Below are 24,509 nucleotides of genomic sequence, written 5' to 3'. Positions count from 1 at the left end.
ATACTAATAAGGGGTTTCAAGTTAAATGCATGATATTATAAAGTCATTTTGTGCTGATAAAATTTTAGGGAGACAGCAAGACAGCATAAATCTCACTCTGATCTGACATCAAAACTTTAGAGCCTGGTTACCATAGCATAAATAAAAAAATGTTTGGAGTGTCCATATACTGTTGTAATGATAAAAGCATACAGTCCAGTCTACACAGCTTCAACCTTTGTGGAAACAGTTTGAGGAAGGCCCTTTGTTTTTCTAACATGACTGTGCACGAGTACACATAGCCAGGACAATAAAGACATTATTCAGTGAGTTTGGAGTGGCACACAGAGACCTGACCTCAACTCCATCAAGAACTTTTGGGATGGACTGGAATGAAAATTTATTTTTCAATATTAATGCCTGACCCTTATATATGCTCTACAAAATAAATTGTCACAAATTCCAACAGAAACAGAAACGCTCCCAACTTTTTATTCAAAGAGTGGAAGCTCTTAGAGTTGCAAAAAGGACAAACTCCAAATTTCATTATATGGATTTTAAAACACTATCATCACACTTCTTGTTGGTGAATGTTAATCACTTCATCTTTCACTGTTTTTGCGACAAGACATCATACTCAAGCCTTTGTTCAAAACTTTTTTAATTTAAACTACACTATATTACACTGGGGAATAATGCATCACATAGTTCAATGCAAATTAGACAGTTCAACAGTTTGAAAGGTCAATTTAAAACAATACATAGATTTAGAGTCATGCAGGCCTCTAAACCAGTGGTTTACCATTGATTGTGTTTAGGACCCACAATTACCCTTTGATACTGAGCGACAAAAATGTTTCTTTAAAAAATATAGTACAGAAGCAGTGGTGAAATTTGTTGAATTTGCAGCTCGCAGTTGAAATAACATTATTTCATGAATTATCTTTTATCCAGAAATGACAGGGGAAAAAATAGAAGTGCAATCAGAGAAATTACTGTGTTTATCATTTAATTTTCAACCTTAACCAATCATAAAAATAACCAACCTATCATAAATAACATTAAATGATGTTATGATAAATAAATCAATATCAGTAGCCACACAATTACAATAAAGTCAACCTGAAATACTTATTTTCATAAGTAAATGTGCTCAAAATCCATTGTGTACGTTATCAGTCGAGACGGAATAGTAAGCAATTACTTTATTCAAGTGTTGAAAATGTGACAGGATGGCATTTAAAAAAAAGTCTTTTAAAATAAAAGTACAGAAAACTTTGTTGCACACTGAAAACCCACCTTTGGATCCCAACACACCAGTTGAGAAAACTTGCTTTAAACCACAGTGATTTGCTTTATCTTCTTGTGCTACTTGAAAAGAACAGCATTGGTCCTAATTAGTGATTTTGGTTTCATGACTGACTCTGCTTCAGCACCTCCCAAACTAGGAAAACTTGCTTGTCACAACTGCAAGATTTCTACTGGCAGATATGCTAAAGTGCATTAAAAGAAATTAAGCCATGATGAATAAAAATAACTGAAACAGAGACCATGAGGTGACCAGCGGTTGGGGACTGTCCAAGAAGTTTGGTATAATGCCTAGAGTTACTAGTTCAGTAATCAATGCTACTGCATAAATTATCTCAACAGCAACAACGAACCAAAGCACAATAGCAAATTGTCACAGAAAACACAACGTGGGTGCACAATATGGTCTTAGTGTCTTTTTGAAGTGAGTAAGCAGAGTTTTTCAAACATTATGTTGATTTGCAAATTAGTTCACTTCTTTTGGTGCATTGAAAGAGGTTAAATGCAAACCCCGCTACATAGTCAAAGCCTAATAATATATAACAATCTGCATGAAATGTTAAATGAAGAAATAAGTCTCACATTTGGAAAGTTTGCTGCTTACAATTAAAAGGTTTTTTCTCAAAAAATAAATAAAAAAATTACAGCAGGTGGGAAATTCTGGGCACATAAATTCTGAGCATATTAAAAAAAAAAGTAAAATAGTATTGTGTTTTCATCGTAAATGCTTTTCAAACAGTACAAAAATGATGAAAATGTATTAAATGGCAGAAAAAATAGAAACAATGAATGAACATGTCTGTAAAGGTTCTCATTTTTCAAGGTTATGTTGATTCCAGTGGCTCAGTTGAGACATCTTGAAGACGTTTAACCTCTTCTTCAGTGTGGAGGCTACTTCAATTCTGAAACATTGGAAGTTTAGCCTTTATTAATGCATTGTGTGACTCATTACTATACTGCAATGTCCCTTGCATCAGATGACTCAGCTAGATTTATGTTAAGGCATCTAAGGAGTTAAAAATTCATGACATAGAAAGGTTGTCTCTCAACCCCCTCTTCTGTTTAAAGCTGTAGTATGTAGAATTTTGAGACTGGAATGGAAACAAGCACGCTCCCCTCTCCCCTCTGTGTTTCAAATCCACTGGCATACTTGTGAACGCGCACGACTGTGGAGCTATTTGCATTGACTTTCTCACTAAATCTGGCAAATGTCCAACTCCTCTTAGCAATTTTAAAGTGACTATTGACAAATCTAGCAACTGTTTCTTGTGTTGTTGAAGAGTTTTCTGATGTTTTATAGACTAAAAGCTCGTATAACTCCCAGCAGCAGGTCAGAGCAGAACGGAGACCCACACCACTCCACCTCAAGACTCTCTCCACCTTGGATATGCTTGTCAAAGGTTTACACGCAGTGTATTCTCTCTTTTATCACTCTCCCCCTGGCACAAGTGCATGGCGCGGACTTTGCGCAGTGTTGGACATCCGCGTGGACCTCTGAGGAGTCCGTTCCGCCTGAGTATATTTGAGACTTTAGACTGTCGCTTCTCCCTTCTTCTTCTTCTTCCTTTTTTTGGCTTACTCTGCATAACCCCATCATTGCACTTTCACTACCAATAAGACAAGAAAGCGCATCGACTTTTGTTGAGCAGCCAATTCATAGTAACGCCCAAAACAGCTCATTGTGCACTTTGTTAAAAGATCTGATAGCCTGTAAAAGAGCATCACACTCCTTGTTTTCTTAAGCTTGAATACAGAGCCAAGAAAAGGTACAGAGGTCCACTGTCATCTCAGAACACTTTGAATTACAATATCCTGAAAGGTTACTACGGATTTTTGAACAAATGACGCCAAAAAATAAACATATACTTCAGCTTTAATGACAGCTGTTTCTGTTTAACAAAGATGGTTTAAGATTGAATAATTGGAATAACTGATTTCATGTTAAACTAAGGAACTTTTTCCAATTATTTTGATACAAAAATCTAAAATCAATTTTCATGTTAAAAATGTTTATAGATTACAGCACCAAAAATACACAAAAAAACATTAATGGGATAATATGTTGTTACTCCTTGTTTTTCTGAACTTAAACCATTGAAGAAACTTATTTATTCTTTGCTGCTATGGACAGGTGCCCTGTTCAGGTTAGACCCTCTGCTAGTGCTCATTATGATGAATTCATGTTGGGTGTGGGATACATATGTATGTGTATATACGTATATATGCATATGTGTGTATCCATAAAATGAAGAGTCCGTCCTTAAGACTGCTCTACTGTAAAGTGTCTTGAGATACCATTGGTTATGATTTGGCGCTATACAAATAAAAGATTGATTGATTGATTGATTGAGATTGATTATACAGTGGAGACACCAGTAGACTCTTCTATACCTGAACGTCATTGGGTCAGAAGATAAATTAAAGATTTTTTTCTTTGTTACAAATGAATAGTCTGGCTTTTTTTGTCCCAGGAAACAGCCACAGACTTGACACTGTGATGACCCACCCGACTGTACCTCTGATTGGCTCTGACTGTTTTTCAAGTGACCAATCAGACAGGAGGTGATGTCTATGCAATGCCCGGCCCAAAGTGCCAAAACTAAACATCACCGCGCAGAGAGATCCCAGCGAGCTCACAGACCGAGACGGCGTGTGTGCAGAAAGGCACCCCGCGCACGCAGAAAGTGATCTAACTGTGCGCGATGACAGTTTTATGCGCTTGGGTTTTTGGCACTAAATTGACGCCATACATGTGTCCCTACAGAAAAACAGAAGTGGATTTTGACTTTATGGAAAAAATGGCTTTGAGGTTGAAAAACTCTACTTTTAAGACAATGAAGACTGTTTGAGTTGACCTTGATTACATTGATATAATAGAGGCATATCACACATTGCCTTATCTCTAACCAAAAATGCTTAGCTGATGAAAAGAGCTGTAATATCAACAGTGCTCATAAGAGATCTATGGAAATGCATATACAGTAGCTACTAGTTCTGAAACTGACAGATATTATTGCTGTTATGTTATGTCCATTTTAACCCCATTGACACTGAAAGTCTGTCCTAATGCCTATTTATCACATCTCTGGCAGTGAATGTTGCTCAACTACTGACAGAGGACACCAAAAAGAGCAGTGACCACAAAAACATAAACTCTTAATAGAACAGACCTGACAGGCTCTGGCATCGGGACCCGTCATCAACCCTGATTAACAACTCCCACCCAAATAAGTAAAATGTTAACATTTTTTTTTTTTTTTTTTTTTTTTCAATGTTTTTTTTAATTTCATAGCCAATTTGAACACAAGATAGTGCAGAATCTCAAGATATGACAACACAAGTCCCCTGACTATGGAGAGAAAAAACTAATAATAAAATAAAATAAATGACATCTAGCGACTAATCTTATTTCCCAAGTAATTTCATTAAAAAATTGCTGAAATTTCACATGTTCCATTCATACATGAAAATGAGACACACAGTGAGGCTGCAAGCTGACTGCCTCACCTTGAAACAAACCCTCTTTAACAAAATGTGCTAAATTAGAAATTAGAGCAAGTTGTTGGATCTCTAGCCACTCTCTAGCCACACTTTTATTATGTGTTGCATAATTGTGATATGAATGTGTATATTCTGTTTCGTCTCAGATCGATCATGAAAGACAGTGGAAAGAAAGGCACAAAATGTGGCATGCAGTATCCTAGTCTCATTTAAAGGAGCATAGAGCAGGATTTGTGAAAAATTAAACATTCATTTTAAGTCTCTTAATGCTTAATGATATATGCTATATATGGGTGATGAAACTTCAGCCCAATCCATTTTTGGTTGTTTAAATCAATGTTTATTCTTTGTATTGTATTGTATATGTTTGAAGACAGCCAAGAACAAATAAATATCAATGAAATTCCAATCACGCGTTCTAAATTAAAAATAATGAGCACACACACATCTCCCTATTGCCTTGAATAGACTGTGATGCATTTTGTACTGCAATTTTGGGCCAAACATGTCACATGCGTCTATTTTGCGTTCTCGACTTCTTGGAGAGGCGTCCACTAAAATAAAGAAGATGAAGAAGAAGACTGTTTGGAGACTGAAAGAAGACAAGCGCTGTGGACCAAACAACTGTTTGGTTCCCCGGGGTATGCGTGGAGGTCTTGCAGTAAACAATCACATGAACAGTAGACAGTAAATAAATAACGATATCACAGCATTAGCTGTGCTGCTGTGAAGAGCTCCTGTGCTGGCTTTGCTGATGACGGCAGTTACCCCAATGGCTGTTGTGCCATTATAGAGTCTTATTTCTTGATCCTACCCTATGCTCCTTTAAGGGACACTAGTGAGACCAAAGATTCTCCGACTAAAAGTATAGCATCAGAGTAAGTAATAGCTACCTTAGTCTGTAGTAAGTTAAGTGCAGCCGTACATTTACTTTTTCTTAATGGACATATTTGTCCTGAAGGTTTTCAATTATGAATAAAGGTAATACCATAAAAAACACATTTATGATGGACCATGAAAAAACCAGGAACATGTCGGCCAGGGAGCATTTTGAGTTATTTAAATTATATTTGAAGAAGTTATGGCCGTTTGAATGTTGTCACTCTTTAAAGTATAGAAGGGAGAAAACACTGCTAAAATTTTCTGAAGTTTTCGTAATCCCTGCAGCAGCCAGCTGTACATTTGCATTATATTAACCCAACTCCTCAGCAGCTGTTTTAACTGTTTTAATGCAATTTATCCCCAGTGAATATCTTTACGTTCATATATATATATATATATATATATGTGTGCGTGTGTGAATTGTAGCGCAGTGTGAGCATTCACAATCAGTTTCAGTTTTGGCAGTCGTATATTCCGCCTCGTATTACCTTTATCGGATGGGCAGCTCAGCGGTATGACAAATAAATGGACTATCATCTAAAACAGACTATATGTGGTCAGAAGATAGGAGGAGGACAAGAAGGTAACATAGCAGCTCCCGTAAGTGTTTAAAACAGCTCGCTGTTAATGATTTACTCAGCTGTTGTTGCACGCATACTTTATAAAGCAGTGTTTGTGGGACTCATAACAATAACTTAAGTATCCATGTGTTTTACTTCAACTGCAGTTTATTGGCCGAAGTTGGAATTCCACTCCCCCAAACAAAAAACAAGCCATTTTCGAAGACAAAGTTTACTGTTGTAATAGTGCTTTTTTATAACTTTAACTAGCATATTTAACAAAAAAGAATAATCATAATTTTCTCAAAAAATGAAAGTTTTTGTGCTTCTCTGTTTCTCTAATGCGGACATGTTCCTGGTTTTCCCCTGGCGCAGTTTGTTAGTGGCCTGTAAAAAAAACCAACTGGAAAATAGACTGAATAAAAAAAGTACAACTATAAAATCTATATCTATAAAAAGTATAACAAAAACACCTAACTTTTTAATGATCATTTATAAGGTAATTACAGATATGATTTGAAAAATATGTATACTTCTTTTTACAGGCGTAAATCGACAGCATAGTTTCAAAGAAATAAAAGCAATTTTTTTTTTTTTTCTGCAAATGCCTCTGACTTTTTTGGGTCCCGATCCATGAGTTGAGAACTTCTGCTTTAAACTGTTGGTTTTTACAAAAAAAAAAAATGAAATTGGCTATGGCTTGGTTTCAAGAACGAGGCTGGTTTGTGTTAATCATGATGTTGGGCAGCGCATTGCGTCTTTTCCTCCAGGCGCCCAAGTCTCGTGCATACCTCTTAATCTGATGAAACCACTGCTGTGTGCAAGATTTATCAGGTGCTCGAAAAACAAACGACTCCTTTCGGATGTCGAGGATCTCAAATGTCTCATCAGAATCTGGATCTGTAGACACCACACAGTTTCCCAGATGTATGGGCTCACGCAACACTGTGAACTTACCACTGCTTTTGTCCTTAATGAGCACAAGCACTCCATCTCTAATACTTTCCACTTCGCCCAGATCACTAAGTGCTCCGGGGTCAGAGCCCTGTCCCGATGCTTCACCACACCGCTGTGTCCTTACCATCAGTAGACTCTGAACATTTTGAAACTTAAGAGCCTTGCTGCCCTTCTTTGCCCACTGACCGTCTGTAGGCTGGGACAACTGTAGCGGCCCCTCCATGACAAATCGTGTGTTTTCCCTCGACCAGCCCACCATCTTTATTGACACCTCTCGCATCTCAATGTTGATGACCTCCCGGTTCTTACGGCTGTCGCGACGAAACGAGCGCAGACACCAGGTAACTCCGTTGCCGTCCTGCTTGGTCTTCATGTTAATGTGCTCGAGATGCGATTCCACTCGACTCTTTGCCTCACGAAGACGAGCATAGTCCGGGTGACATTCTGGAGTCAACTTGATGATGCGGCTTAACAGCAGTGGGTATTTGGTCACTCGCTGTAGCGGCGCCATGAGAAAGGAGCGCAGGTTCATACGTCTTAGTGCAGTGTTGTCATTTTGAGAAACATCCAAGAAAATTCTGGAAAGAGAAACAGGAAAATATAAAGACTGAATCAATCGATCCTTAAGAACTCACACAGTAAAATTTACTAAAATACACCACTTCAATATTATCATTTCTTAATAAAGCTAGTGAGGCGTTTAGGGCACGTCCCTGCAGAAGGAAACCCCGAGGAAGACCCAGGACACGCTGGAGAGACTATGGCTTTTTACATGTAGTCCTAAATCAGATACGTATCCGATCTTTTGCCACACAACTGCAGTGTGAACGGTCAAGGCGTGGACCAGAGAGGGACAGGCTTGGGACAGGCTTTATGCATCCACTGTTGATACAATCCTTTTCCTGCTCAAGAACATGGATTATCCTTATATTTGATACCTTTGAAAACCTTATTTGACTTCCTCGTCCTCCTCTGCACCTGCTCATTCATTCTCCGGCTCCACTGCACAAAAACTGGGACAAACGCAACAATGCGCATGCGGGTCAGTTCAGAGCCGCAAACCATTCACACTGGAATCTGATACAGGTCGTATTTTAAATGGTAATGTGAATGGACAAACAAAAAATCGGATCTGAGAAAAAAATCAGAATTGAGCATTAAGGCTTGCAGTATGTCTCACGGCTGGCCTGGGAACACCTCGGGATACCCCCCGGAAGAGCTGGATGAAGTTGCTGGGAAGAGGGAAGTGAGAACCTCCCTGCTAAGGATGCTGTCCCCGTGACCCAGCAATGAATAAGCAGAAGGAAAAAAATTAAATAAAATATGTGCACGCTAACTGCCTTCCATCTTAAGACACCTGGCAGGCCTTACATGACAGATCTTACATTATAAAAGCTTATATTATGAAAAATGACGGACTAAATTCCAATAGATGTTTATAAAAAAAATCAAGGAGAAACTATTAATGCCACTTTCAGACATGTTTAAAGAAACCGGGTAAACCTGCTAACAAGTGCGAGAATATGAGACCTATCAGTCTTCTCAATTAACTTCAATTCAGTTTTATTTATATAGCGCAAATTACAACAATAGTCATCTCAAAGCGCTACCAAAATATAAAATTGTTAAGAAAAAAGAAAAAAAAACAACAAATCCACATGAACAGCTATCATGGGGAGAAAAAACTTCCTTTAAACGGGAAGAAATCTCCAGCAGAACTAGGCTCAGAGGTGGCACCCATCTGCTTCCATTGGTTGGGATTAGTGAACAGAAAGAGGAGATTAGAACAGGATAGAGAGACAGAACATCAGAGTGTCCCAGGATACTTGAGCCACAGATCAGGAACTCCCAGCTCTAGCGTTAAGACACTTGAAACAGAAAAGAGAGTGTGCAGGGTGAGGAGAAGGCACAGACTGCAGAAAAAACATCATCCAGTTTTAAAAGGTTTGCCTACATAGAAACACCTGGTGCTAGACTATCTGTGAGTGGAATGAGTATGGTGTTGCATGGTGTGTAAGCAGTGTGGTGGGTATACAACATGGCACAACTATGTCTGTCTGGACAGCAGCCATTAGAGGACTATGTGTATAGATGGTGGATTATGTTTGAATGTAATGTTGGTCTTTTGCTATATGATCTGAGCTTTTAGTTCATATTTTTGGGTTTAGGGGTTTGTTCCTCGTGGTTAAGTTAACGTTATTATACTATATACACTTTTGCGAATAAGTAGGTTTTGAGTTTAGCCTTAAAGGCGGAGAACGTAGCAGCCTCCCATAATAAGACTGGGAGCTGGTTCCAAAGGTGAGGAGCCTGATAGCTGAATGCTCTGCCTCCTGTTCTACTTCTAGATACATTTGGAACTTACATTAGGCCAACAAACTGAGAGCGGAGTGATCTGCCCGGACGATAGGGCACTAATAGGTCTTTAAGATATACAGGAGCTTGATCATGTAGAGCTTTGCATGCTAACAGGAGGATTTTAAACTATATTTCTGATTTTACAGGAAGCAAATGAAGGGAAGCCAATACTGGAAAAATATGCTCTCTCCTGCTTGTACCTGTTAGAACTCTCGCTGCAGCATTCTGGATTAACTGGAGATTTTTAATTTATTGGGACATCTTGACAGTAAAGAGTTACAATAATCCAGTCTAGATGTAATAAATGTATGGATTTGTTTTTCAGCATCACTCTGGGCCAAGATATTCCTGATTTTAGAGATATTCCGGAGGTGGAAGAAGGCTGTCTTTGAGATTTGCTTAATATGAGAGTTAAGGGACAAGTCGGTGTCAAAGATAACGCCTACGTCTTTTACTGTGGTGCTGGGTGACAGAGTAACGCCATCCAGAGACACTATTTGCTCTGATAGTTTGTCTTTAAGACAAGCCTGGAGTTTTAATAACTGAATAGTTTCATCTGATTTCATTAACCAATAAAGCTGTGTCATCCAAATAGCAATGGAAATATATATTCAATCTCAATCAATCAATCTTTTATTTGTATAGCGCAAAATCATAACCAATGGTATCTCAAGACACGTTACAGTAGAGCAGTCTTAAGGACGGACTCTTCATTTTATGGATACACACATATGCATATATACGTATATATGTATCCCACACCCAACATGAATTCATCATGGCGGCAAGGAAAACCTTCTGTTAAGCAGCAGGAACCTTGTGTGGATCCCATTCCTATGATGAACAGCCATCCACGTTATGCTGTGTTGGGTGTGTGCAGAGGAAAGGGTGGAGACAGAGTTGTTGAGACTCTGTAACTCCACACTCAGGATCCCACGGACCTGCAAGACACAAGCCAGAAGGAGTACAGGAGCAAACACACAAGGGAAGAAGCAGACATAGAGGGAGTGTTAGAGAGAGGAATGGGACCCTCTCCGGTCCCTCTCTAACCTAAATGACCTCTCTCTTAACGCCCTCTCCAACCTCTCTCCAACCGAGCATGCCAGACCCCCCTGGCAGTCTATGCCTGTTGCATCTTAACTATGAGCTATGAGCTGGTTCCTAACTAAAAGCTTTACCAAAGAGGAATGTTTTTAGCCTAACATTAAAGATAGATAGGGTGTCTGCCCCCCGAACCGTGGTTGGTAGATGGTTCCAGAGAAGTGGGGCCTGATAACTGAAAGCTCTTCCTCCTATACTACTTCTAGAGACAAATTGAACAACGAGTAGGCCAGCATTTTGAGAGCGTAGTGTTCTGGGGGGATTGTATGGCACTACAAGCTCCTTGAGATAGACTGGTGCCTGTCCATTTAGGGCTTTATAAGTGAGAAGAAGAATCTTGAAATCTATTCTAGATTTTATGGGAAGCCAATGCAGAGAGGCTAATACAGGAGTAATGTGATCTCTTCTCCTAGTTTTAGTCAGTACACGTGCTGCAGCATTTTGAACCAGCTGAAGTGTCTTAAGCGACTTGCTCGGGCAGCTTTTCGGCGTCGCTCTGAGACTGGATAGGTCTGATTTTAGCAATGTTACGGAGATGAAAGGCAGTTTTTGAAGTTTGTTTTATGTGAGAGTTGAAGGATAAATCCTGATCAAATTGAACCCCAAGGTTTCTAACAGTTGTGCTTTGTGCCAGAGTAATGCCATCTAGGGCAGTTAGGCTAGCATAGGTTTCTCTAAGGTGTCGTGGGCCCAGTACAATGACCTCAGTCTTGTCTGAGTTAAGAAGAAGAAAATTTTGGTCCATCCAGGCCCTAATGTCCTTTAGACAGGCCTCAAGTGTAGATAGCTGATTTGTCTCACCTGGCTTCATTGATACATACAGTTGGGTATCATCAGCATAGCAGTGAAAGTTAACAGAGTATTTTCTCATAACATTACCAAGGGGGAACATATAGATGCAGAAGAGGATTGGACCTAGCACAGAGCCCTGAGGAACCCCGTAGCTTACTTTAGTGTACACAGAAGACTTATTATTCACGTGTACAAACTGGTACCTATCAGATAGGTAGGACTTAAACCAGTTTAGGGCAGTCCCTGTGATTCCAAGTAATTCCACTAATCTCTCTAGTAGAATATAGTGATCTATAGTGTCAAACGCTGCACTAAGATCTAACAAAACCAGCACTGAGAGTCGTCCTTCATCTGAAGCCCAGAGTAGATCATTAGTTACTTTAACTAAAGCAGTCTCTGTGCTGTGTTGAGCTCTAAAACCTGACTGGAAGTCCTCGAACAGGCTGTTGTTTTGAAGAAAGTCACAGAGCTGAGCCGCCACAACTTTCTCAAGAATCTTTGAAATAAAAGGAAGATTAGATATAGGCCTGTAGTTTGCTAAAGTGCTGGAATCAAGAATAGGTTTTTTGAGAAGGGGTTTGATTACAGCTACTTTAAAGGACTGTGGCACGTAGCCTATTGATAGGGATATATTTATTGTCTCCAACAAAGATGGGCAGACCAGGGGAACAACTTCTTTAAACAGCTTAGTTGGGATCGGATCTGAAAGGCAGGTCGATGGTTTGGAGGATGAAATAATAGAGTTAAGTTCCTGAAGTCCTATATGTGTGAAACAGTTTAGGTTAGGCCTATTTACATTTAATGGTACAGCAGGCCCAGGTGAAGGCAAGGAGTGGCTAATTTTATCTCAAATCTTATGAATTTTATCGTTAAAAAATGTCATAAAGTCCTCACAGCTGAGGGCTAGAGGAATCATGGGCTCAATAGAGCTCTGACTTTGTGTTAGCCTGGCTACAGTGCTGAAAAGGTACCTCGGATTATTTTTATTTTCTTCAATTAGTGAGGAGTAGTATGTAGATCGAGTATGTCGTAACGCTGTCATGTATTTGCTATGGCTTTCTTGCCAGAGTATTCGTGACTCCTCTGTTTTATTGGAGCGCCACATTCTCTCTAATTTATGGGTTGTTTGTTTGAGTGTGCGAGTTTCAGAGCTAAACCACGGAGCTTTCCTCTGAAGTTTAATAGTTTTTTCCCTCAATGGGGCAATTGAGTCCAAGGTAGATTTTAGTAGACTAGCAGAGCTATCGACAAGCAGATCCAGTTGAGAGGGGCTATAATTAATATCATAGTTATTTAGTAGACTAGCAGAGCTATCGACAAGCAGATCCAGTTGAGAGGGGCTATAATTAACATCATAGTTATTTAATGGATGGTGCACTTAGTTTAAGGCAGCTGGAATGGCCTCTTTAAATTTAGCCACAGCACTATTGGACAGATTTCTACTCGTAACCATTTTATTGCGAGATCCTCTAGGATAATGTTAAAGGATATTAAAAAGTGATCTGATAGCAGAGGATTTTCAGGGTAGACTTTTAGTTCATTAATATCAAGGCCATATGCTAAGACAAGATCAAGAGTATGATTTAAATGTTGAGTAGCTTCATTAATAGTTTGAAAAAAGCCAACTGAGTCTATTAGGGACATAAAGGCTGAGCTCAGGCTATCACTATCTTTGTCAACATGGATATTAAAATCTCCTACTATCAGTATTTTATCAGAACTGAGGACTAAGTTTGATATAAACTCAGAGAATTCTGATAGAAATTCAGAATAATGGCCTGGAGGACGGTAAATTATAGCAAATAAGACTGGCTGACAGGTTTTTGATTCGGTATGAGATAAATTTAGAACCAGGCTTTCAAAGGAAGTGTAATTGTTCTCTGATAACGTTACCTAGCAGACGCATATATAATGTATATAATATTGGTCCTAAAACTGAACCATGTGGAACTCCATGAATAACTCTGGCATGCACTGAGGAGAGATTATTAACATGAACAAAGTGGGTTCTGTCTGATAAATAGGATTTAAACCAACCTAGTGCCGTTTCTTTAATCCCAAAAACACATTCCAGTCTTAGCAGCGATAAATTATGATCCACTGTATCGAAGGCTGCACTGAGAGCTAAGATGACCAGAACTGAGACTAACCCTTTGTCTGAGGCTAAAAGGAGATCATTGGTTACTTTTACTAAGGCATTCTCTGTACTATGATGCACTCTAAAGCCAAACTGAAAGCTCTCATATAAATTATTTCAATGTAGATGATCACATACTTGACCTGCAATTATATTTTCAAGAATTTTGGGAATAAAAGTAAGGTTAGATGGATATTGGCCTATAGTTGGACAAATCACTTGGATCACGGGTAGGCTTTTTAAGGAGAGGTTTGATTACAGCTGTCTTAAAAGCCTGTGGTACATAACCTGTTACTAGAGATGTGTTGATCCAGTTCATCATATTAGTGCTAATCAGTGGAAAAACATGTTTAAACAGTGGAGTTGGGATTGGATCCAAAAGACAGGTTGTTGGTTTAGAAGCACTAACTACTGAGGTCAGCTATAAGATACACCAATAGGAGTGAAACTGTGTAAATAAAAACTGCATGTTGCAGTTATTTCTGCAATGTTTCAGGAATTATTATTAGTTTTGTTAAAATTTTATCAGTAAATAATTGATAGTCATCACTTCTGAGGTTAAGAGGAATAGAGCTGTGACTTTCGGTGAGCCTGACGACAGTGCTGAATAGAAACCAAAGATTATCCTTGTTTTCTTCTAATACAATTGAGTAATAAGAAGTTCTAGCTTTGCAAAGAGCTTTTTAATAAGCTAACAAACTCTTTCTCCAGGCTATATGAACTTCAAGCAGGTTTGATGAAAGCCACCTCCTTTCCAGTTTTCGTGATGCCTGTTTTAAAAGACGCACTTCACATAGCGTCTTCTTTTTAAGTGGAGCAACAGCATCCAGAGATGTGTGCAGTGACATCATTGCCCTGTTAACAAGATCGTCTATTTTCCCTTTTGTAAGACGTTGATAGCTGCGCAAATCTTTAAATCTAGCTACAGCTTTTTCAGACAGTGAGCTACTATAATGTACTCTTCTCTCAGAGTTTAAGCAAGCTGATATTCTGAATTAAAAGGATGAAAAAAGTGATCAGAAAGTATAGGATTATGACGATATATTGTCAGGTGATCAATATCAAAACCATATATTACAACAAGGTCCAGCGTGGCTAGCATTTGGTTAAGTTTATCTTAGATAGTGTGAACTGTAGCACCTGGAATACCATTTATTTTATTTATTTATTTTATTTATTCAGTTTATTTCCGACATGGTTACATTCACTTTTTTTTTTTTTTTTACATTTTTTGTACATGCCGAAAAAGGAGACGAGAGAAGCAGTTTGCTTATCCGGGTCCCGTCCCCTGTTTTACCATCGCAAATTTACATGGGTTTACATGTCTCTCTGGTCAAACATTCTTGAGTTGTTGAACAGTCCTTTTTTGTATATGATGGCATAAAAAATGTTCCATGTTATTGAATCACCAAAAATGAGTGAAGTTGGAGGAAAAAGAGGACTAGGAGTGTGTGTGGACCTGTTACATTGACCGGGAGCATCTGATGGTTAATGGATCACGGCCAGAGCCTCCGTCATCAGGGTAGGTTGGCATGGAAGTGGCTCTGCAGCAGCAAAAGCAGCAGGAAAAGAGCAGAGTTTGTCAATGGCGGAGGAGGCTGGAGGGTTGTATGAGGAGCCAGAGCACCTCTGTACTGCTGCTCTGAGAAGTTTTCAATGGGATTCTGAGGATTTGGATCGATGAGAATTCAGTCCAAAGCGATTTCATGGCAGTTGTTTCAGTCGGCTGAATTGGGCTTAGGTCGTCTCCATTTTCGTATGTGAGGGCTGAGAGTAAGCAGAGGAGTTCTCCGCATTTTCCGTGTTTTTCTCTCGTCCGCGCATGACAATTTCAGCCCATGACAGTTGGGGCAGCAATGAACAGAACAATCGTGAACCTGGATTTTCCCAGTGAACTGTATTGTTGTCAAATAGAGCACTATCGAAGAAAGACGACAGCGCTATTGACTGTCCGTGTACTTGGTGAGTAGCTTATCTTTTTTTTTAGCTCGTTAAAAAGGTGACGGATCCCTTCCAATAGATTGGTAATTTCCTTGTTGGCGTTTAGTAATAAATTGTCTTTCTCTGATGGTGACTTAGAAGCACTGTCTTCAATGGTTTGTAGAAGTGGCCATCTTGGTTGCCAGATTGATTCCGCAAACCTTAAGATTGTTAAAAATGATTAGCAAAGCGGATTAAAAAAAATACTTCTTGACATAATAAAAAAAGATCAGAATGGCTCTGTAAGTGGGAGACAAGGGTTACATAATGTAATACAAGTATTAAATGTCCTTATAAAAAGAAGGAAAAGGATATGGCTCTCCTATCGCTAGATGCTGAAAAGATGTTGAATGGCCCTATATTTTTAAGGTCCTTGAGAAATTTGGGAAGGGAAACAATTTCATAAAATGGACACACTGAACACAATATTTCTTTATTTGCTGATGATGTGATCTTGTTTTTGTCAGGACTCAACTCTTCAATCCCGGCAATGTTGGAAATAGTTTATCTATTTGAATCTCTCAGGTTATAAAGTGAACCATACTAAATTCTCTATTTTACTGTTAAACATGACATAATGAGCAAATCCTGCTTTACAAATAACACATTTTAATTTTAAAGTAGTAAAACAAATCGGTGATGGGAAGAGTTGAATGTTCTCAAAATGACCGTACTACCAAAGTTGTTGTATTTATTCCAAAATATAACTTTGCCTCCACCTTCTAATTAGTTTAAATGGATAAAAAAAGGCAACCAGTTTTATTTGGAACAATGCTAAACTAAAAATCTGCCTTTCCCTAGGGTAGTCAGTTTTTTATACCTGGGATGACAGATATTACATTTAAAATATGGACATCAAAGGGACTGAAAACAAATTGTAACCTTTACCCTTTACAGTCTGATGTCTTTATGTCATTTGGGGAACGACAACAAAGGTTCAATTTGGACAAAAATCACTACTTCAAGTATTTACAGGTAAGAAGTTTTGTCAATAGCAATTAAGGTGGTTTTAACAAGGTTCCCTATACACAACTGGAAAAATTGTTTGTAAAGAATGCTTTGAGGGAGAGTATTACTTCAGACTTTTACAATTTGTTGCTATATAATACATCAAAAAAATCAATAAAGAAATGAATCCAAGGCAAACAGGTCCCAGGTGACGGGTCCGACTAAGAGCGGTTCAATAGCCATATATGTATAATAAAAAACAAAGGCAGTTCACGTCGCCCGGATTGGCGCTACCGGGGCCCCACCTTGGAGCCAGGCCCGGGGTTGGGGCTCGAGTGCGAGCGCCTGGTGGCCGGGGCTTTGCCCACGGGCCCCGGCCGGGCAGAGCCCGAAAGGACGACGTGGGCCCGCCCTCCTGTAGGCCCACCACCCGCAGGAGGGATCATATGAGGCCGGTGCAGTGTGGATCGGGCAGTCGTCCAGGGCGGGGGCCTTGGCGATCTGATCCCCGGCTACAGAAGCTAGCGTTAGAGGCGTGGAATGTCACCTCTCTGGCGGGGAAGGAGCCTGAGCTTGTGTGCGAGGTGGAGAAGTTCGGACTAGATATAGTCGGTCTCACCTCGACACATAACAAGGGCTCTGGAACCAGCCTTCTCGACAGGGGTTGGACTCTCTTCTACTCTGGAGTCGCCAATGGTGAGAGGCGCCGGGCCGGGGTGGCTATACTTCTTGCCCCCCGACTTAGTGCCTGTACGTTGGAGTTTACCCCGGTAGACGAGAGGGTAGCCTCCCTCCGCCTTCGGGTGGGGGGACGGATCTTGACTGTTGTTTGTGCCTATGGGCCAAACAGCAGCTCGGAGTATCCACCCTTCTTGGATTCCTTAGAGGGAGTACTGGAGAGTGCTCCTTCTGGGGATTCCCTCATTCTGCTGGGGGACTTCAACGCTCACGTTGGCAGCGACAGTGAGACCTGGAGGGGCGTGATTGGGAGGAACGGCCCCCTTGATCGGAACCCGAGCGGTGTTTTGTTGTTGGACTTCTGTGCTCGTCACAGATTGTCCATAACAAACACCATGTTCAAGCATAAGGGTGTCCATATGTGCACTTGGCACCAGGACACCCTAGGCCGCAGTTCGATGATCGACTTCGTAGTCGTGTCATCGGACTTGCGGCCGCATGTCTTGGACACTCGGGTAAAGAGAGGGGCGGAGCTGTCAACTGATCACCACCTGGTGGTGAGTTGGCTCCGATGGCGGGGGAGGATGCCGGTTAGACCTGGCAGACCCAAACGTATAGTGAGGGTCTGCTGGGAACGCCTGGCAGAGTCTCCCGTCAGAAGGAGCTTCAACTCCCACCTCCGGGAAAACTTCAACCATGTCTCGGAGGAGGCGGGGGGCATTGAGTCCGAGTGGGCCATGTTCCGTGCCTCTGTTGCTGAGGCGGCTGATCGGTGCTGTGGTCGCAAGGTAGTCGGTGCCTGTCGTGGCGGCAATACCCGAACCCGTTGGTGGACACCGGGGGTGAGGGATGCCGTCAAGCTGAAGAAGGAGTCCTACCGGGCCTTTTTGGCCTGTGGGACTCCGGAGGCAGCAGACAGGTACCGACGGGCCAAGTGAAGTGCAGCCACGGCGGTCGCCGAGGCAAAAGCCCGGACATGGGAGGAGTTTGGTGAGGCCATGGAGAACGACTTCCGGACGGCTTCGAAGAGATTCTGGACCACTATCCGGCGTCTCAGGAGGGGGAAGCAGTGCACCGTCAACACTATGTATGGCGCGGATGGTGCGCTGCTGACTTCGACTCGAGACGTTGTGAATCGGTGGGGGGAATACTTCGAAGACCTCCTCAATCCCATCGACACGCCTTCCAATCAGGAAGCAGGGCCCAGGGACCCGAGAGTGGGCTCTCCTATCTCTGGGGCTGAGGTTGCCGAGGTGGTTAAAAAGCTCCTCGGTGGCATGGCAACATCGCGTGGACATCGGGGGCAGTGCCTCTGGATTGGCAGACCGGGGTGGTGGTCCCCCTTTTTAAGAAGGGGGACCGGAGGGTGTGTTCCAATTATAGAGGGATCACACTTCTCAGCCTCCCCGGTAAGGTCTATTCAGGGGTACTGGAGAGGAGTGTCCGCCGGATAGTTGAACCTCGGATTCAGGAGGAGCAATGTGGTTTTCGTCCTGGCCATGGAACTGTGGACCAGCTCTACACCCTCAGCAGGGTCCTTGAGGGGTCATGGGAATTTGCCCAACCAGTCCACATGTGTTTTGTGGACCTGGAAAAGGCATTTGACCGTGTCCCTCGGGGATTCCTGTGGGGGGTCCTCCGGGAGTATGGGGTATCGAACCTCCTGATATGAGCTGTTCGTTCCCTGTATGACCGGAGTCAGAGTCTGGTCCGCATTGCCGGCAGTAAGTCGAAATCGTTTCCGGTGAGGGTTGGACTCCGCCAGGGCTGCCCTTTGTCACCGATTCTGTTCATAACTTTTATGGACAGAATTTCTAGGCGCAGTCAGGGCGTTGAGGGGGTCCGGTTCGGGGGCCTCAGTATTGCATCACTGCTTTTTGCAGATGATGTGGTCCTGTTGGCTCCAACATACCGTGACCTTCAACTCTCACTGGATCGGTTCGCAGCCAAGTGTGAAGCGGCCGGAATGAGAATCAGCACCTCCAAATCCGAGTCCATGGTTCTCGACCGGAAAAAGGTGGAGTGCCTTCTCCGGGTTGGAGATGAGGTTCTGCCCCAGGTGGAGGAGTTCAAGTACCTCGGGGTCTTGTTCACGAGTGAGGGAAGGATGGAGCGAGAGATCGACAGGCGGATTGGTGCGGCGTCTGCAGTGATGCGGAGTCTGCACCAGTCCGTCATTGTAAAGAGGGAGCTGAGCCAAAAAGCGAAGCTCTCTATTTACAGGTCGGTCTACGTTCCAACCCTCACCTATGGTCATGAACTTTGGGCCATGACCGAAAGAACAAGATCACGGGTACAAGCGGCCGAAATGAGTTTCCTCCGTAGGGTGGCTGGGCTCTCCCTTAGAGATAGGGTGAGAAGCTCAGTCATTCGGGAGGGGCTCAAAGTAGAGTCTCTGCTCCTCCGCATCGAGAAGAGCCAGATGAGGTGGCTCGGGCACCTAATTAGGATGCTCCCTGAACGCCTCCCTAGTGAGGCGTTCAGGGCACGTCCCTCCGGAAGGAGGCCCCGGGGAAGACCCAGGACACGCTGAAGAGACTATGTCTCTCGGCTGGCCTGGGAACGTCTCGGGGTCCCCCCGGAAGAGCTGGAGGAAGTGGCCGGGGAGAGGGAAGTCTGGGCCTCCCTACTGAGGATGCTGCCCCCGCGACCCGGAAACGGCTAAGCGGGAGAAGATGGATGGATGGATGGAAATTAATCCTTTGGAACAAAGACCTATCTGCCAAAATCAGTGAACAGGATTGGGAAAGGGCATGCAGCAAAGTCCATACAATGTCAATTATTAGTCGCCTAAGGATATTACAATTCAAATGGCTAATGGTCAGTGAAATTGAATAAGTACAATAGAAACATACCACACGTGTATAAAATGTGGCTTAAAAAGTATGTTAATGCATTGTATGTGGGAATGCAGTAAAAGGGGGGGCAGAGGGGGGCAATTAGAAGTCTGTTTTATATATATGTTCGAAAATGTATGTTAAATATTTTTAGATGATTTATATTGGAATGAAAATGGCCCTGTGTGAAAATAATAATTTTTAAGCACAGTTTGGCACTAAAACCCTAGACCAAGCTATCACCCCCTTTAAAACAGTACAAATGGTCTGACCCACATGTTGCCGCTGCGTTGTGGATGTAACAAGAAGCGGGAGATACACACAGCAGCATGTTTTTCCTCAAGAAAAAAAGACTAGGCCATAAACGCAAAAAAAGAAAGAAAGTAGCTGGAGAGAAGGTGAAATAAGCGAAATCTGCTGCTTTCTCAATTATTCAGAGGTGAGCTTTAAAACACTCGTTTTTTTAGACAATATATTATTTTGTTTGAAATAAACTATGTACAATCTTGCACATTTAAATGCTATAACAATCCTTTTGCACGTTAAATCGTAATCGGAAATTAAATATTTAAAAAAAAAATATATATATATATATATATATATATATATATTTTAAAGACAAAATTTTGATGCCACCAAGTCTTAACTAGGTAGCCAGAGTGTCCCCATGATTCTGATCATTCTATCTTTACCTTTTATTAACCTTTGTACACGTTTGCTTCGTGTGTGTGTTAATTATACACCCCTCCCCCAAAAAAAATAAAAAATGAAAAATGACCAGCCGCCCCTAAATTGTAGCAAAAATATGTCACAAACATAATATTCAATAAACCACTAAAATATAGCGAAACAGATTTATAAAATACAAGCAATGGATATGGAGTCATTAGGTTATTGCAGTTTATTTTTCAACCTAAGGGTCAGGACCCCATGTGGGGTCGTCTGGAATCAAAATGGGGTTGCCTATAATGTCTAGTAATTGTAAAAAAAAAAAAAAAAAAAAACAGGTAAAAAAGGATTAAAATTGTATTTTTTATTTTAATTAATATTATTTTACAAATACACATCTCACACAAATATCAAATAACTCTATCTTATACTTAAACTTTCTCAAATATAAATCTAATTTAAATAAAATGCTGAATAAATAATATATAGATAATGATGATGAGTAAAGTTGTTTGTTCATCTGTCCCTGACTGGTGCCGTGTTTCCGCTTTGGGGCGCACTAATGTTTACCAATAAATTCTCGTTCAAAGACATGCGCAGTAACTCCTCTTCAACACAACCAAATGGACTGTCTAGGGGCGGAAATGGTTGCTTGTTTGAGACACGAGTAGGAGCATTATTGACATTGTTATAAGTGTCAAATAAAACACAAGGTCTGTGAGAATTGTTTAAAACAATGTCAGAAGGCTAGTTATTTTTAGCAGCTATGACAGCCTTTTGATTATTAAACAGAGCATCTCTTAATATATTGTAAGAGACCTGAAGTTTATCTTTCTTCCATTTACGCTCAGCCATCCGACAGGTTTGTCTGAGTGCACGGGTAACATCATTAAGCCAAGGCTCTGCTTTAGGTTTGGAGCACTAAATCTGGAGCGACAGAATCAAGAATATTTGAGCAGGTAGAATTAAACAGTGATAATAAATGATCAGCAATGATATCAGCAGGAGACCTGACCAGAGTTGCAGAGTCACAGATACTTTCATAAGCAGTGACTAATTCACCAGCAGGAGCAGGAGTAAGCAATTGAGAAACGTGAACTGGAAGTTGAAGTTTAAGAGGTGGATCAGAGAGGGAAACCTTAAATTTCACAGGCATATGATCAGAGAAATTCAGGCCCCAAATTTTAAGGTTACAGACAGGAAGTCCACTAAATAAAACAATGTCCAGTGTATGTCCACATTCACGTGTGGAGCCTTTTACCGAGTGAGTGAGTTTAAAAAAGTCAATAAGGTCCAAGAAGTCCTTCGCCAGTAAAGCATTTGTTTGCATTAACATTAGCATTAGCCTAATGTTAGAATTCTCCTAGCAATAGCATTAACATAGTATTAGCATTAGCCTAATGTTAGCATTCTCCTAGCAATAGCATTAACATAGCATTAGCATTAACCTAGCATTAGCATCAGCTTGCATTACTATTAACCTAGCAATGGCACTTACCTAGCAAAAGCAGTACCTAGTATTAACTAAGCATTAACCTGGCAATAGCTGAATATTAGCAATGAGGTTGAAATGGGTTGAAATGAGTTGAAAAGGTTGAAATTTTTATTTATTTTTTAGTTGAAATGGGTTGAACGTTTTGATAGCTTAATTGTTAAAATTGGACAAACTGTGTAGGAGGAGTTAATGTAAGCATATGTTTTATAGTTTTAGGGTGTACTCATACTGCCAGCTCGAGCTGTTCCAAGCTCACAGCAGGAATCCCCCTCCCCGTCCCTCCTCTGGCATGGTTGAGCATACATGCTCACCATCAAGCGACTTTGGGTTTGTTGTTGACAGTACATGCTGTTAATTTTACTATTTTGATTACTTACACCAAAAAGTAATGCATTACTGGAAAAAGTAACTTTTGAGTAATTTAGAAGTAAAGAGGTCATTTGTGTCCGTACAGCTTCATATCAGTGCTGTAATAATATAATAATCCACTCCGTCTCCCTGCTCTACTTTGCATATTGCACATTGTATGGATTTGTGTTTGCTGTTCTAACAGATCTGCGATGCTTGTGTATGACTGTCAAACATTGTTGAACATTTGAGCATCTCATGAAGCTTTCTTGAGGAACTGTACAGCTAGACAGTCTTCATGTCCTCCACCGCCACTCCTCACGTCTCTACCGGGTGTTCTGCGCACACCTTTTTGCTGTGCCCTGGAGGAGACGCTCCCGCAGAAGACAGAAGCGTGGAGGTATTTTGATTAAAATCAGAGCTTACCTTCGATCCGGAAAGAAAGGCGGCTATGGAAACCCAGCTACATCTCAAGGAAGTGAGTGTTGTCTCGTCTCTGTTTTGCCTAGTGGTATCCAGGAGGGGCATCAACTGATGCCGTCGCAATTCTCGGAGCGGCTCCACACCCGGCGTCCCAGAGCTGCAAACCACCGCGGGGTCAACCAGGAAAACCTTCGCTTGCTAGCACGAGCTTCTTCACCAAAAAAACGTGGATACACTTCGCATGGCACTGCTTAATGTCAGGTCGCTGGCAAACAAAGACCTTCGTACTCAACGATTTCTTCGTTTCCCAGCATTTGGATATCATGTTTTTGACAGAGACATGGTTACGTCCTGGTGAGTCTTCAGCTTTCTCTGAACTCCTTCCCCCAGGCGGCTCATTTTTTAGCTCTCCCCGTACCTCTGGAAAGGGTGGAGGGCTAGCCTCTGTGTTTAAATCCAGTCTTAAATGCCGACAACGTCCAGCAACAACTTTCTCAAGCTTTGAACTGCAGTTGATTGAAATACAGAACACTGTGCCTATCCTGTGCGCGCTGGTTTATCGACCTGCAAAGTTTAACAAAATGTGATCATTTTTTTAATAGTGGGTGATTTTAACATACATGTTTGCTGTGACTCAAAGCCTCTGGTAAAGGACTTTTTAAGGGCCATCGATTCTTTTAATCTTACACAGTGGGTCACTGGCCCTACGCATGAAAAGGGGCATACACTTGATCTCGTGTTGTCTCATGGTTTACATGTAGGCATTGATAAGCTTTGTAGTACGCAGATATCGGACCATTTGCCAGTTTTGTTTTCACTAACACTTCCGTGCGCTCCAGCTAAACCGTGCGCCGCGGCGCGTATGCGGCGCGTCATGAGCCCGTCGACAGCAGAAAAATTCTCAAATGCTTTTACTCATCTTGTGCCCACACTGGTCTTGTCACCTTGTTCTGTTGAAGAGGCCACTAGCATGTTTAATTCTACTTGCTCCTCCATGTTAGACCTGCTTGCTCCTTTGAAAATGGTTAAATCTAAGTCTGTGTCTGAGCCATGGTTGAATGACTCTACTCGTGCACTTAGGCGTGAATGTAGACGCACAGAGAGGAGGTGGAAAAAGGACAAGCTTCACATTTCTTTGGGCATTTTGCGAGACTTTTTATCAAATTATCAGAAAGTTGTGAAGTGTGCTAAAGCTGACTACATATAGACAATAGACTTGTAAAACCTATTGACTCAAACTATGTTGTACATTCTCAAACTTTGTGTGAAAATTTTCTGAATTTTTTTGTTGACAAGATAACTTCTGTGTGTTCTGTGGCTTTTGAGCATTATGAACCTGTGTCCCTTAGCGACCTGTCCGTTGTGCATAAATTAAGAGCTTCTAATTGTCCGCTTGATTGTCTCCCTCCTAAACTGCTCGAAGATGCTTTGGGCGCGATTGGGCCTCATATGCTGGCGATTATAAATTCCTCGCTGACATCAGGCTGCGTTCCAAGTTCCTTTAAACATGCTGTTGTTCAGCCTCTGCTTAAGAAGCAAAACCTGGACTCTGAAGT

General features: G+C 41.4%; 1 protein-coding gene across 1 annotated transcript in view; it reads right to left on the bottom strand.

Moving 5' to 3' along the window:
* Window positions 1-1,152: 1,152 nt before the first annotated feature.
* The window catches only part of LOC114455222 (intersectin-2-like), a 78,135-nt gene continuing 54,778 nt past the window's right edge, over window positions 1,153-24,509 (bottom strand). Inside the window, exon 6 of the mRNA XM_028436302.1 lies at window positions 1,153-7,765. Coding sequence (XP_028292103.1) covers window positions 6,937-7,765 — 829 coding nt within the window. The 3' untranslated portion in view covers window positions 1,153-6,936. The remainder of the gene's footprint in view (window positions 7,766-24,509) is intronic.

The sequence above is a fragment of the Gouania willdenowi genome, chromosome 21, assembly GCF_900634775.1.
Source record: "Gouania willdenowi chromosome 21, fGouWil2.1, whole genome shotgun sequence".
Lineage (NCBI taxonomy): Eukaryota > Metazoa > Chordata > Actinopteri > Blenniiformes > Gobiesocidae > Gouania > Gouania willdenowi.
Note: the sequence above shows the minus strand (reverse complement) of the source record. Positions and strands in the feature narration are given on the sequence as shown.